General features: G+C 40.4%; 1 protein-coding gene across 2 annotated transcripts in view; it reads right to left on the bottom strand.

Moving 5' to 3' along the window:
• Positions 1-523: 523 nt before the first annotated feature.
• The window catches only part of VPS41 (VPS41 subunit of HOPS complex), a 297906-nt gene continuing 282132 nt past the window's right edge, over positions 524-16297 (bottom strand). For both annotated transcript variants that reach the window (XM_075586656.1, XM_075586657.1), the window contains 2 exons: positions 2257-2333; positions 524-851 (listed from right to left, as the gene is read on the bottom strand). In XM_075586656.1, the coding sequence (XP_075442771.1) occupies positions 771-851; positions 2257-2333 (158 nt within the window). In that variant the 3' untranslated portion in view covers positions 524-770. The remainder of the gene's footprint in view (positions 852-2256; positions 2334-16297) is intronic.

Here is a 16297-nt window from a genome sequence, read left to right on the forward strand (position 1 = left end):
AGCTTTATTGGCACATATTAGCAAGAAGACTAACTCTTACACGTTTCGCGCGTCACTCCGCGCTTTATCAAAGAGTAACTTACGTGAAACGCGTAAGAGTTAGTCTTCTTGCTACTATGTGCCAATAAAGCTTTTTGTATCCAGTTAGAAGTCCCGGCCTGCAGTTTTTCTTCTCGGGAGCAGTTGCACCGCCAGATCCACCTCTTCATCTTTCTAATCGTACTCACCCCGGTTGGAGCACGCTGACGTCCAGGAAACCCTCACACACAAAAAACAGTGAGTCTGCTTTTATTTATGTGAGCCTAACCCCATACAAGTTATACCTCGGGACAGAGGCTATTGGGGAGACTCTACCACTGTGTGACAACGGATTATATTCCACATATGGGACAGTCTCTGAGAATTGCTTGATACTATTTGCACTTCTTTGAAGTGGCGCCGCTGGGAGGCGTGGGATTCCCATTTCTCCTTTATTGTCTGATCAGAACGATGACAGAAAGCAAATAAACACTCAAGAGCTAAATCAAGCAAATATGGCATTTTTATTCTAATACAACAGAACAGGAACACATATACTAAACACAATGATTACGTTACAGCTTCTTCTAGAGCCGAGACAAATCTCTAATGTGAGTATTATTCAGTCTGCCTTGTAATGCAAGCACATTTACAGACATATTCTTTATATTACAAACATGAACAGCAGCCTCTGATGCCAACGTGGACTTTAACAGCATTACAGTACAGCCTCAGGGTGCATGGGCATCTTTTTATTTTTTCATCTCGAGGATTGCACTCCCAGGCCTACGATGCTTTGCACTGCAGATGTTACAGAAATGAACAGGTGACATCTGAAAATTGAGAAAGGGACCATCAACAACAGATATTGTATTTGTAAGTCATGCAAGTCAAAGCATACTATTTTTGTGAAATATATTATTTTGAATGCTAAATACCATGACTTAGAATTATTGTATTACAGAGAACATAATTAAGTCAGTAATAGAGCATGTACTGTCATTTTAACTGCTCTCAGATGCATCATGACCAGATAGAGGGATGCCAAGCCACCAGATTTAATAATCGTGGGTTTCTTATATGACCGATACACATTAAATTTAAAGGCTTTCATGTTATTAAGAGGACCCGTTTTATATATTGCATTATAAGTGACACATCGTTCCAGAGGCTAAATTAAAATTAAGGCCCAGATTCATGGAACAGTTCTAAAAAGTACTTCATTCATTTGTTGTGTGATTAAAAAGCTTCTAAAAAAAAAAAAAAAACTACAAGAATTTGCGTTCTTGTATTAAGTAAGTATTGTCACTTGTACGTATTGGTGATGACAAAGATGGAAGAGTGGGAGTTTGAGCTAGCTGGGAATGTGTGTTAATCAATTTCTGACTGGTAGCAGTTGTCTGGAGGCTGGTGGCACCTCCCCCCAGAGCTCACTCCTCCTCCTTCACCTTTTTAACTTGTGAGGTCTTTTCATTTGCTGCAGAACAGGACCTATGATAGTTCTTCCCCTCTAACAGAGGTAAAAGGAAGTGTTCACAGTGTAGTGTAGGACCTGCATTAATTTGGTTATACCTTGGCGTTGGTATGCAGGCTTATGACGCTTTGGCCAAAGGGTTAACTACATAACCAAGTATTTATTACTATTATTATTGAAGTATTTTACTTTATAATTTTTACCATATATGTTTTGTCAATGGGATGTAGCATTGGGCACCCCTGTCTCTTGTTATAAAGATGGAAGAGCGGTATGCTCTAAAAAATAAATGGCGCTGTTAAAAAGATGCAATCAATTGTGACTACACAACAGCTAATAAAAACATAATCTGCTGGTAGTTATTACTCATTGTGACAAAAGAAAACAATAGGTGGGATTGCTGCTTTAACTTTGGGACATTCAACAACTTTTTTTTAAGCCCACATGGAATACTCAGCTTCACGTGCTTTTGAATCAGAAATTGTGTTTAAAGGGGAAAAACATACTATTACAAACATTCAAAAACAAACGAAAATTGTAAACAGCTTGTGTTTGTTTCCAAGGCGTTTTAAAACACATGATGACGAGCCATGTTATTTAGACTCAAAGGCATCATAGAAATAAATAGTGTAGACATTAAATCTTCCCTTTTAAACATGGTCTGCTATTAGATGCCATCCCATAGGTCATTAAAAGCACAATGCTTCCCTGGCTGTATACCAGCTTATGTTAGATGTTTGTAGAAGATTATGTGAGCTGCTTACAGTGCTGACAGGCAGGCATTCTCTATGGAACATATGCCTGCAGTGGAATACCACCATACCAAACGGCTTAGAAGCATCTGAAAAACAAAGACAGAGAAAAATATAAAGAAAATTAATACCACAACCAGTAGATATTTGTTGAAGTTAGTATCTACATACAGTGGTGAGAAAAGGTTTGTGAACCCCAATGACAATTACGGAAATTCCATTGTTTTTCCATGATAACCTTCTTGTATCAAAACCAGTCTTTTCTTAAATATCCATTAGGGTTTATATTAAGAAATTCCATGTCTTTTGAAACAAAATGATGTATGAATTTAAAAAATCAATGAGTAATTAAGAGTCAGTGTATGTGAAAAAGTAAGCGAAAACCTGGTTTTATCAGCTAAATTAAAGGGGACAATTAGAACCAGGTGTTTAAATAATTAGGTAGATCTTCAGGTGTGAGTTTGGGAAGCCGCACCCTATATAAATATCAGAAACCTTGCGAGTTTGGTTTTCACCACACAGGTGTGTGGAAGCACATCATGCCACGAACAAACAACATTTCTGAAGACCTCAGAAAAGCAGTTATTGATGCTCATCAGTCAAGAAAGGGTTACAAAACAATTTCTAAGGATTTGAGGCTCCATCAATTTACTGTCAAACAGTCTACGAATGGAGAAAGTTCAAGACCACAGTCACTATACCCAGGAGTGGTCGTCCTACCAAAATCTCTCCAAAAACAAACTGGCAAATCATCCAGGAAGTCATAAAGAACCCCAGAGTAACATTCAAGGATCTGCAGGCCACTCTATCCATGGCTAATGTGAGTGTTCATGACTCAACTATCAGAAAAAGACTGAACAAGAATGGTGTTCATGGAAGGATAGCCAGGAGGAAACCATTGCTCTCTATAAAAGAACATTGCTGCGCATCTGAAGTTCGCCAAAGATCACATAGATGATCCACAAGACTTCTGAAACAATGTTCTCTGGACAGACAAGTCAAAGGTAGAACTTTGTGGTCTCAATGAGAAACGTTATGTTTGGCGAAATCCAAACCCTGCATTTGAACAAAAGGACCTCATCCCAACCGTCAAGCATGGTGGTGGGAATGTGATGGTTTGCCGCTGCTTTGCTGCCTCTGGATGGCTTGCCCTCATTGACACAACCATGAATTCCACATTGTACAGTATTAGAAGATTCTAGAGGAGAATGTCAGGCCATATGTTTGTGAGCTGAAGCGAAAGAGTCATGCAGCACGACAATGATACTAAACATACAAGCAGATCTACAAAAAAATGGATGCAGAAGAAGAAATTCCGCTTTTTAGAATCGCCTAGTCAAAGTTCACACCTAAACCCCATCAAAAGGTTGGGGCAGGACCTGAAGTGAGCTGTTCATGCAAGGAAGCCCTTAAATGTCACAGAGATTAAGCAGTTCTATAAGGAGGAATGGGCCAAAATTCCACAAAACCAATGTGAGAGACTGATCAGCAGTTAAAGGAAATGCTTAATTTAAGTCATTGCTACTCAAGGGGAGCCACCAGGTACTGAATCTAAAGGTTCACTACTTTTTCACACATGGATATTGAATGTTGAATCCTTTGTGGATAAATAAATATTGAAAAAGTATCATTTTTGTGTCATTTGTTTGATCAGGTTATCTTTATCTATTATTAGGACTTGGATTAAGATCTAATAACATTTTAGGTTTAAAATATGTTTAATTCTTAAGGGGTTCACAAACTTTTTCTCACCACTATATACTGTATGCAAACGGTCTTTCTGTTATCTCCTCATGGATGTCCAGTCACTATCCTAAACTTAACTTATCATTTCCCCTGCTCCTAACTCTACATCTACACTGGATTTCTAATTTGCAATAGATGATGCCACCATTATCCAAATACCTCAAACTAGATGCCTAAGCGTCATTCTTGACACCTCCTTAGTCCCACACATTAAGTACCTCTGTAAGTAATGTCATTTCCAGCTCACCTATATTGCTAAATATGCTCCTTCATCATGGAACATGGTGTCTAAACGGATAAGCATGGGAGTGTGCAGGTGCTCTCCATTATTTCACTTGTGTGAATTATTCTTGCCAATTATGTTTCTAATCATCAATTTCAACATCCACAGGTGCCACACACTGACATGCTGTATTGTGATAAATGATGTAAGTTATGGTAACAGTTGTCAATGGTAGACACTGATTTCTGTATATGTTTTGCGAAGAAACATATACTGAAAGCACATGTCATTTTCAATGGCATATTGGTGCATACTACACAGAGAAAATATAGCATTTAAACGAATGTACTATATTAGATAAAAAAGAAACCATGTAGATTGAGCATGCTTCAAAGCCCTGTGGGTGACAGGGGAACATTACATCAGGGAAATGCATGCAACTGATAAGCAATTATATTAAATTCAGATCCCCTACAGCAAGGGTGCGACTCCAAACAAAACATACAAAAACTATAAATCCAACTGCTTCATAAACATGCAATATGTGTCAACACAAAGGGTAGTGCGAGATACTGTAAATGGAACAAAGATGTACAAATATGTAATACCAGAAATACATACTGTACAATAGCAAATTACGGTCACAGAAGAAATGATCAGATTGGAACATACAGCTTTGCGTAGGCCAGTCAACTCTCTTTTATCTACTCATTGGAAGGTAGTATGACTGCATCAATACCCATTAATTGAGCATCATTCAAGGAAAGATTTCATTAAACAGTCATTTGTTAGTTTAAAGCCCTGAGATCATTTGGCTTCTTAGACCATGAAAGCATACAGTATATTAAACACTTTTTTTTTTTTTTTTTTTTAACACAATAGGAGTCATTTATCAAAGTCTATTGGCAGCAAAACGGGGGATAATCTGGTGCACAAATACAACATGAGATTTATTTAAAATGTAGATGCCGTAAAATCGAAAAGCTTTTTCCTTGATAAATCTCTTGCAGTGTTTTGGCCCCAGTTTTGGAACCAGAGGACTTGTTTACCAAGAAATATATTTGTCAATTTATTTTGTGTATGTCTGCCTAATAATCTTGCTACTGTAGTACCGATCTGATCCTGCCTCCCTACAACCGGTGCCTACCCCACAACGTATGCCTCTGAGATACCACTACACAATAAATATAGTTGCTTTTTGTTAGTTTCTTTGTGTGTGTTTTCTGCTTCTCCTTTTTCACAAGGATTATATATATATATATATATATATATATATATATATATATATATATATATATATATATATATATAATCAAACAAAGAAAGCAACCTTACAAAAAGCAAACAGGCATACCAAAAAAGTGTAAACAAAGATTTTATTAAAGTGAGTTAAAAACAAGGGATGAAGATTAAAAGAGGAGGAGGACTCTCACCTACCATATGTATGTATACCTAGAGGCAAGGGTCTAACAGTAGAGCCAATTCCAACACCAAATTCAAAGAACACAAGGAGCTCTATTTAAGCAAACATGTGAAAACCTATAGACACACTACAGATTAGTGCATGTCCAAATAGAAAGTCACCTGATAATGCAGGTGAATAACTGCAATGAGTGGAGGCATGAATAGCACAGATAACGATGTTGTATATACGTCACCACTAAAAGCATAGATGTCACGGGCAAGAAATAGCAATAGCCTCATGTCAGGAAAGAGAGGTAGGGGTCCCCCTCCACAGACTCCCACTCCAACGCGTTTCGACTTTAAAACGGTTGTCTTCGGGGAGTGGTGAGGGGAGAAATGAGCTAGGATTTATAGTAAAGTTTATTAAGAGAATTTGCGCCAAAAGCAAGTTTAATGTGTAGCAGCAGTGATCAGTGTAAGTACTCTCATTGTAGCATCGCGTTCTGATTGCTATAGAAGCATAACTATGGACTTCATTGGTCTAACGGAGTCACCTGGTACACATCTGATCCTCCCATGTCAAGCTCAAAATATGACGCATATGACGTCATCGCGCATAGCGCGTCATTGCGTGAATCTGCCATAGCAACCGAGGGTTGTCTAGAATCAAACTGGGACCTGCCCTGATTGCTGTAGGAACAAAATTGTGGACCTCATTGGCCTTGGGGGTTCACATGGTATATATGTGAACCTCCCTGGACAAAAACGAGACGTAACATCATTGCGCATAGCGCGACATTACATAAAGTCACCTTAACATCCGCGGGCCGCCCTCCATCAGAAGGGTACCAGCCCAGACGAGGAGGAACAGCCAGGGCCGCACCCACATCAAAACGTTGGTCTCACCAGTCCTCTAAACTGCCCTACATAGCATATATCATGATTTGAATTATCGAACCACGGATTGACGCAAATGACGTCATCACGTCATATGAAAAATTACGCATGGTCATCAAGGAGATTAAGCAGACATAAACAATGAAGCCATTAGCTCAGAGGTCATAGCAGACAAATGGATCACATAAATATATAATGACCACAAGGGAAATTATTTGTATAAGATAAGTACGGTCTTTAAAGAACCCCCAATTCTAAAAAAAGGTAATGATTAGTGAAATACTTTTATAACCAGCAATTTAACAATAACAATGAAAATAGGTGTATATAGTAGATGCCAACTAACTGTAATGGATGGTAATACACAAAAGCATCTTGTTAGGGCTGTATAATGATACCTATTATGGTAAATATTTACAAGGATAGGTATATGCTAATCCAATACCTGCAAACAAAGCACTGTGTCAGAAAATATACACACAAAAGCACTAATCATTATCTTGAAATTACCATAATATCTGTAAATTGCTTATTATCATGAGTGCGTCCACCCAGATGGAGAAGGGGGGGGGAGGGTGGAAAGGGAGAAGGGGCAATAAAGGCCACAGTGATATCAAATTGATAGTCTTACTAGTCATCCAAATAGCCCAATAAAGTATGTAACATCATATACATTATTAAAAATTGCTAGATGATGTAGGTGACGTCATCATGTAATGAAAATCATTGCTTGAGGTGGTCAAATGAATTGAACAAACATGAACAAAACAAGGTCTAAACAAGTTTTCTTTGCATATACATGAATGCATTATCTCATGAGTGTCAAGTAGCTTATAACATACAAAAAAAAAAAAAAAAAACCGTCCCTGAAGACATTATCCATGTGATTATACACAGAAGAAAGTTCCATAAGATGGTCTAATTGCACAGGACTTAGTCCGTCGTAGAGTCACAATTAGCTAATACGTCAAAAGGAGCAAAGTTTCAAAAGCATCAGATAGCTCAGAGCGTGAGATGGAATATCCCAAGATAGGGTATTGGTCCATAAAATGGTTCATATTCACAGGACTTGATTCGTCGTTGAGTCTTGATTGAAACAGATATTTACGGCAAGACAACCGCGACAAACTCTGTTCTTCATGCCTCTAGCTCCCATCCCCAACATCAAATATCAGGGATCCCACGCAGCGAATTTCTTAGACTTAAGAGAAATTGTTCATCTAAAGCCAATTTTGAACTTAGCGCCACAGAATTAAAAACAAGGTTTTCTAAACGCGGTTACACTAAAACGCAGATTCAGAAAGGTTACACAAATTGCCTCCAAGTGGCCCGTGAGAGTCTATTACAACCAAAACCCAAGTATAGAGGCAGGAAACAAATCAGATTTGTTAGTACTTTTAACCAACAGTGGCCAGACCTGAGGGGCATTCTACAGAAACATTGGGGGATCTTAATGACTGACACAGAACTTAGAAATGCACTTGGCGATCATGTAAGTCTTGCCAGTCGTAGATCTCCGAATCTGCGAGATAAATTAATCCGCAGCCATTATGCCCCCCAGGTCAATCCCACCTTTTAATCTCAACAACGCAAGCCGGGTTTTTTTTAAATGCGGTTCGTGTTCTGCGTGCAGATTTATGCACCAAACTACAACATTCGTTAACATTACTAAGTCACGTACGTATAAAATACTTTCCTTTCTTAATTGTAAGAGTAAGGGAGTAGTTTATCATCTCTCCTGCCCTTGTGGTCTTGCCTACAGTATGTGGGCATGACCACAAGGGAACTTCGTTTTCGTGTACTCGAACACACTCGCAATATAAAAAATGCACAACGAGATTTAGACTCCTGCAAGAAAATCACTTCGGTTGCCCGTCATTTTTTGCGTTGTCATGGGTCCGACTCTGCGGTCCTTACTGCGTTTGCCTTCGACAGGGTCTCTCCCGGTGCCCATGGTGGTGACCTTGAGAAGGCTCTGTTGAGGAGGGAGTGTAGATGGATCATGCAGTTGGGTACCATGAAACCACGGGGGTTGAATGATTACCTTGGCTTTGCCATGTTTTTATAACAATACTTCCTCGTTATGGTTTGTTTTCCTTTGACCTGGTTTTGTGATGCTCTAATATTTGGCTCTCCCCTTTTTCTTTTTCTCTTATGTTTATGCGGTGGATTAGCACCCCTACCTAGGATTCTCCACTCCGCATTGTGACTACCTCCACGCATCTGAAATATCATCTCTTCTGATCTCATCTCATTTTGGGATATTTTCACGCATGCTCTGGACTATTTGGTACCCTCGTGTTACTGTTTCCCTCTCTCTTTTTTGATCTGGGAATCAATCAAGACTCAACGAAGAATCAAGTCCTGTGAATATGAACCATTTTATGGACCAATACCCTATCTTGGGATATTCCATCTCATGCTCTGAGCTATCTGATGCTTTTGAAACTTTGCTCCTTTTGACGTATTAGCTAATTGTGACTCTACGACGGACTAAGTCCTGTGCAATTAGACCATCTTATGGAACTTTCTTCTGTGTATAATCACATGGATAATGTCTTCAGGGACGTTTTTTTTTTTTTTTTTTGTATGTTATAAGCTACTTGACACTCATGAGATAATGCATTCATGTATATGCAAAGAAAAATTGTTTAGACCTTGTTTTGTTCATGTTTGTTCAATTCATTTGACCACCTCAAGCAATGATTTTCATTACATGATGACGTCACCTACATCATCTAGCAATTTTTAATAATGTATATGATGTTACATGCTTTATTGGGCTATTTGGAGGACTAGTAAGACTATCAATTTTATATTACTGTGGCATTTATTGTCCCTTCCCCCTTTCCACCCCCCCCCCTTCTCCATCTGGGTGGACGCACTCATGATAATAAGCAATTTACAGATATTATGGTAATTTCAAGATAATGATTAGTGCTTTTGTGTGTATATTTTCTGACACAGTGCTTTGTTTGCAGGTATTGGATTAGCATATACCTATCCTGGTAAATATTTACCATAAATATGTACCATAATAAAGCTCCCCTCACCCACATGCTGCAGCTGCCCCCCCCTGGTCTATGAGAAGAGGTCACGACAGGTCATCCTGCGCGTGTTTCCTGACAAGCTGAGACGGAGCCTGCGAGAGGCACAAGCGGTGTGTTCCATCTTCACGTGCCGAGATCCGGATCTTCATGCGGACACCGTGAACCCGCATTTCTGACTCAGTGTAAGTGTCCGTCTCCCCTTGCCAGCTGTTTGATTATCTATGGCGGTTTCACTTTAAATCGTTAGATGGATTTTCACATTTTGTTTTATTGATCATATGTATTTTTACTGTGTTTTGTATGTTGTACTGTTTAGGGTTTAGGTAGTATCAGAGGTCACATTCTATGGTCACTGTGTCTAAACTGTATAGCAATTTTAGCTGAGGTGGGGTTGGATCCCCTCAGTATTTGTGTATTTTTAATAAATTAACTAATCCCTGGTGCGCATCTGTGCATTTACCATAATAGGTATCATTATACAGCCCTAACAAGATGCTTTTGTGTATTACCATCCATTACAGTTAGTTGGCATCTACTATATACACCTATTTTCATTGTTATTGTTAAATTGCTGGTTATAATAGTATTTCACTAATCATTACCTTTTTTTAGAATTGGGGGTTCTTTAAAGACCGTAGCTTATCTTATACAAATAATTTCTCTTGTGGTCATTATATATTTATGTGATCCATTTGTCTGCTATGACCTCTGAGCTAATGGCTTCATTGTTTATGTCTGCTTAATCTCCTTGATGACCATGCGTAATTATTCCTATGACGTGATGACGTCATTTGCGTCAATCCGTGGTTCGATAATGCAAATCATGATATGTGCTACGTAGGGCAGTTTAGAGGACTGGTGAGACCAACGTTTTGATGTGGGTGCGGCCCTGGCTGTTCCTCCTCGTCTGGGCTGGTGCCCTTCTGATGGAAGGCGGCCCGCAGATGTTGAGGTGACTTTATGTAATGTCGCGCTATGCGCGATGGTGTCACGTCTCGTTTTTGACCAGGGAGGTTCACATACAGTATATACCATGTGACACCCTAGGCCAATGAGGTCCACAATTTTGTTCCTACAGCGATCAGGGCAGGTCCCTGTTTGATTATAGGCAACCCTCGGTTGCTATGGCAGATTCACGCAATGACATCATATTTTGAGCTTGACATGGGAGGATCAGACGTGTACCAGGTGACTCCCTTAGACCAATCAAGTCCATAGTTATGCTTCTATAGCAATCAGAACGTGATGCTACAATGAGAGTACTTACACTGATCACAGCTGCTACACATTAAACTTGCTTTTGGTGCAAATTCTCTTAATAAACTTTACTATAAATCCTAGCTCATTTCTCCCCTCACCACTCCCCGAAGAAGACAGTTTTAAAGTCGAAACGCGTTGGAGTGGGAGTGTGTGGAGGGGGACCCCTACCTCTCTTTCCTGACAAGTGGCTATGGCTATTTCTTGCCCGTGACATCTATGCTTTTAGTGGTGATGTATATACAACATCGTTATCTGTGCTATTCATGCCTCCACTCATTGCAGTTATTCACCTGCATTATCAGGTGACTTTCTATTTGGACATGCACTAATCTGTAGTGTGTCTATAGGTTTACACATGTTTTCTTAAATAGAGCTCCTTGTGTTCTTTGAATTTGGTGTTGGAATTGGCTCCACTGTTAGACCCTTGCCTCTAGGTATACATACATATGGTAGGTGAGAGTCCCCCTCCTCTTTTAATCTTCATCCCTTGTTTTTAACTCACTTCAATAAAATCTTTGTTTACACTTTTTTGGTATGCCTGTGTGCTTTTTGTAAGGTTGCTTTCTTTGTTGTTATATAATTATCTCAACCTTTAGCACCACTGTCTAGTATCATTTATACTACATTTATACTACATATTGACAGTCTTGTAGACACCAGTGACTTATTGTGTTGAGGCGGTATTCTTTTGTGTATATATAATATATATATATATATATATATATATATATATATATAAAACAAAACACGTATTGTTAAAATTTTCTTTGATTTATTTATTAGTATATTTAGGAGTCCCTCCACGTATACCACCACAATTTTCCTCCCATGTGTTGTGTTTTTAGGTAATGTTTACCTTCGGCTATTTAGCAATGACAGCACATTTGCTTGGGGCCCTTTTCACCTGGGGTAGGTATATAAGTACGTTTGTCTTCTTGTATCCCTCAGCTCGAGAATAGTCCATGTATATACTGTATGTGACTGAAACGTTGATGTTATGAAATAAATGTTTTCTTTATTCTCCCTAAGTCCGTGTGAGTGCTGCTTTGCTCTATGCATCTGCCTAACTATATCCCGTTGATTAATTTACAGCTAGGGAACGGCAGAATCTTCTACCACTAACACTGTAAAATAGGACAAAATTTGAATGGAATAATAGGTACAAAAAATAAAAAAAGATAATTACTTCTTTGTGCTGTTGTAAGCTACAAACAAATAAACTACTGTAACGCACAATGGGGGTTTACCAAAATGGGACTTTGCAGAATAATGCTAAAGTCTAATGTTGCTCAATGCAAATTTTTGTCCCACTCCTGAGCACCCTGTTTTCAGTCACTTCCTAGTACTGTATTATCCATTCTTAAGACGCCCACTCCTGAAGAACAGGTTGAAGCGATGGATTCCAATGGCATCCAGGAATTGCCAAATAAACCACTGAAGCTACAGTAAATAAGAAAAATAAAACATCTAAACACTCCCTCATCTTTTAACTTTTTTGGAAATAAAAAAAAAGGTCATTGTCTTCCTGCCGCAAAAAAATCATGTTGAAGGAGAATGGTGTTTGAAAAGTAACTGTACAGCTATTTTAATATACTGTAGCATACTGATCAATAGTATAATCACAAGAAGGGTGTCCAAAGATTCAAATAGTACATACTGCAATAGTACACCGTTTAAAAGATCCAAGACATTCAACTTCCCAAGAATCTGCTTGCAATAGCATCTTTTTGCTTGTAACAAGCTGCAGAAATTCATCACATAAGCATCTGCTGTTGTGCAAGCTAATGGGCAAAGAGCATTAAATTATGTGTTCCACCCCATCGCTCAATAAATAATGTTCGTTTTTTCAAATGTAGGCTAGAGACCATTTTTATAGTACTCGTATATTATCGAATAACTGATCTCACTACCAAATTAGCCAAAGAGAGAGACTACACACTGATGGAAATGAAAATAGCAGCACCTATTGAAAGGGGTTCACGTTCCTTGAAGCATCATGCTAGTGCCACCTTTTCTACTAGTGTTTTTTCTGACTTCCTTTTTGTATTTTTTACTATTGACCATGGTACTTATTTAGCACATAATATTATTCCAACTCCTCACCCACCCCCCAGAAAACAGTTTCTGTTATAGCGCTTAATATTACAGAGTTTCTATAGTATTCAATGGCACTGCAATTAATGTATTCAGTGGATACAATGAAGCCTGCTACTGTACATCCATATAATTTATTCCAGCAAATGTTTATCAAAAGGTTCCCACCATAACTGTGCAGTGTGTCCTTTGTATGTATATTATTTTGATAGGAATGAGGTTTGTATAAAACAAGAAACAAAAGTCCAGAGCAACATCCAATGTGACAAAAATACACAGTGAAATATCTATATATCTCTTGAAAAAGGGTTATTTAGTTAACCCTTTGGCCAAAGCGTATAAGCCTGCGAGCCACATCAAGGCATGACCAAATTTGCAGGTCCTAACAGTAACTGATTAAAATCCTTATTTACCTCTATAATTAGAGGAAGGACGGTCCTGGCATTGAACCTGTCGCAACCAGTTGCATGAAAAGAAAACCTGCTTACTTGGACAGTGGGGAGGGGCGAGCTTTAAACCCTGGGTGGGAGGAGCCACTAACCTCCAAAACAGCGGAGACCAGCTGGACAAAGTTAACAAACACACAGATACCCAGAAAGCTCTCAGAAACTCCCCCAAATTACCACAACATATGTATACAAGTGTCAAAAGGAGTGCTACTGGGCATGGCTAATTGTATAAAACAAGAAATAAAAAAGTCCAGAGCAACATCCAATGTGACAAAAATACACATGCAGCTGGTTGAGACAGGTTCAATGCCAGAACCATCCTTCCTTTAATTATAGAGGTAAATAAGGATTTTAATCAGTTAGTGTAAGGACCTGTGAATTTGGTCATGCCTTGAGGTGGCTCGTAGGCTTATACGCTTATACGCTTTGGCCAAAGGGTTAACTAAATTACCCTTTTTCAAGAGATATATAGGTATTTCACTGTGTATTTTTGTCACATTGGATGTTGCTCTGGACTTCTTTGTTTCTTGTTTTATACAATTAGCAACACCCAGTAGCACTCCTTTTGACACTTATATACATACAGCTCAAACCCGTTATAGCGCGATCCGCTATAACGCGGTTTGAGCGTGGATCTCGAATATATATTTAAAAAAAAAACATTTTTTTGCACACACACTGCACACTGCACACTGCACACTGCACACACTCACAGCACACTGCACACACTCACAACACACTACACACACATCCCCCCCCCCTTAATCCCCTACCTTTGGTGTCGGCTGCTGGCGGGGATCAGTGTGGGGCTGGCGGGGGGGGCATCAGAGCGGGGCTGGCATTGGAGCTGGTCGGAAGGGGATCAGAGCTGGGCTGGCATCGGAGCGGGGCTGGCGGGGGGGCATCGGAGCGGGGCTGGCGGGGGGCATCGGAGCGGGGCTGGTGGGGAGGGGCATCGGAGCGGGGCTGGCAGGGGGCATCGGAGCGGGGCTGGCGGGGGGGGGGGATCAGAGTGGGGCTGGCGGGGGGGGGATCAGAGCGGGGCGGCATCGGAGCGGGGCTGGCGGGGGGCATCGGAGTGGGGGGGCATCGGAGTGGGGCTGGCAACAGAGCAGGGCTGGTGGGGGGGATCGGAGCGGGGCTCGCGGGGGGAAGTGAGGCTGCTGGGGGAAGTGCGAGGGGAGTTACGGTGGCTGCTGGGGGACGTGTAGAGCTGCCGGAGGCTCACTCCGTCTCTTCCTCCCGATCAGGCGCGCGGCGGATATTTTTTAAAATTAGTGCGACCCCGGTTATAGCGCGGTCGGATCGGGTGGCCACAGAGGACCGCGCTATAACGGAGTTATATATATATAAAGCAACTGTAAATATTACTGTATGCTCATTTGCATGTCTTAGACAGGTCTGCAACCCTGTCTTTCCCCATTGTCAGTCGTAGTTGTTTGTGGAAAGTGAGCGACCCCGTCAGGAATACAACATGTAAATAAAAAACATATAAAGCAATAATTGTGCAGTATTGTGATTATTTGTTGGCTTGTTCAAAAATCTTGGCTCTTGGGGAAAACTTACTTACAGCAACATAGAAGAAAATTCGCATTTGTCTGACTCTGTCAGGTAGTGAAGAAATGATGAGGTTTCTTTAAGGTGTACTTATATCCCCACTTGGTCTTGGCACATATGGATAAGCTCAGAGTTGGTAAGATTCAAATTCCCATAAGGTATATGTGGACAAAGAGCAGAGAAATAGACCGATGTGTAGGTTGTAGAACAGGATTTTATAAATAGCAAGTTAAAAGACATGTACTGACACTCTGTACATGTATATAATGCACATAAAGGTATCTTTAGCGCTGTGTGCGCCCGCTGTCGCTTCTCCCCGTCCTCCTCTATCCCCAGTCCTGCTGCCGGCAATGGCGTGTGACGTCACGTCCCTCTGAACGGCTGATCGTATCCAAAGGAAGTAGGCTGTGGCACGCTGGGAGAGGAATCGCGGGTGAATACAAACGGCTGGAATCTGGAGTTACCCAGTAAGCGAAACTCCCCCAATTACCACAATATATATATAGTTGAGCTGTATAGATGTATACAGCTCAACTATATATATATTGTGGTAATTGGGGGAGTTTCTATACTCAACTATATATATATTGTGGTAATTGGGGGAGTTTCTGAGAGCTTACTGGGTATCTGTGTGCTTATTAACTTTGTCCAGCTGGTCTCAGCTGTTTTGGGGGTTAGTGGCTCATCCCACCCAGGGTTTAAAGCTCGCCCCTCCCCACTGTCCAAGTAAGCAGGTTTTCTTTTCATGCAGCTGGTTGCGACAGGTTCAATGCCAGGACCGTCCTTCCTCTAATTATAGAGGTAAATAAGGATTTAATCAGTTAGTGTTAGGACCTGCGAATTTGGTCATGCCTTGAAAGTGACTCGCAGGCTTATACGCTTTGGCCAAAGGGTTAACTAAATGACCCTTTTCCCGAGATATATAGGTATTTTATTGTGTATTTTTGTCACATTGGATGTTGCTCTGGACGACTTTGTTTCTTGTTTTATACAATTAGCCATGCCCAAGAGCACTCCTTTTGACACTTATATACACATATATATTTTTTGGTACAGCAGGGCCCCGCTTCTCGGTGCTCCGCCGATACGGTGGTGCCGAGAAAGGGGCCGCCATGTCCGCGCATGCGCAGAACGGGCCGGCCTGGTCATGCGCACCTAACTAAAATCGCCGGTTCTGCTTTCCGCCGATTTTCGCTTTATGGCGGGTCCTCAGAACGGAACTCGCCGTGTTAGTGGGGCCCTCCTGTAATTTGAGGGAGTTTCTGAGAGTTTGCTGGGTATCTGTGTGAATGGGGTTTGTCCTATATAATGCCCTACCGTCTTTAATTTATTTATTTTTGTTTCTTAAAGCGACAATCCAAACTGGAGATTTA

This window comes from Ascaphus truei, chromosome 2, assembly GCF_040206685.1.
Source record: "Ascaphus truei isolate aAscTru1 chromosome 2, aAscTru1.hap1, whole genome shotgun sequence".
In the NCBI taxonomy this organism is placed as follows: domain Eukaryota; kingdom Metazoa; phylum Chordata; class Amphibia; order Anura; family Ascaphidae; genus Ascaphus; species Ascaphus truei.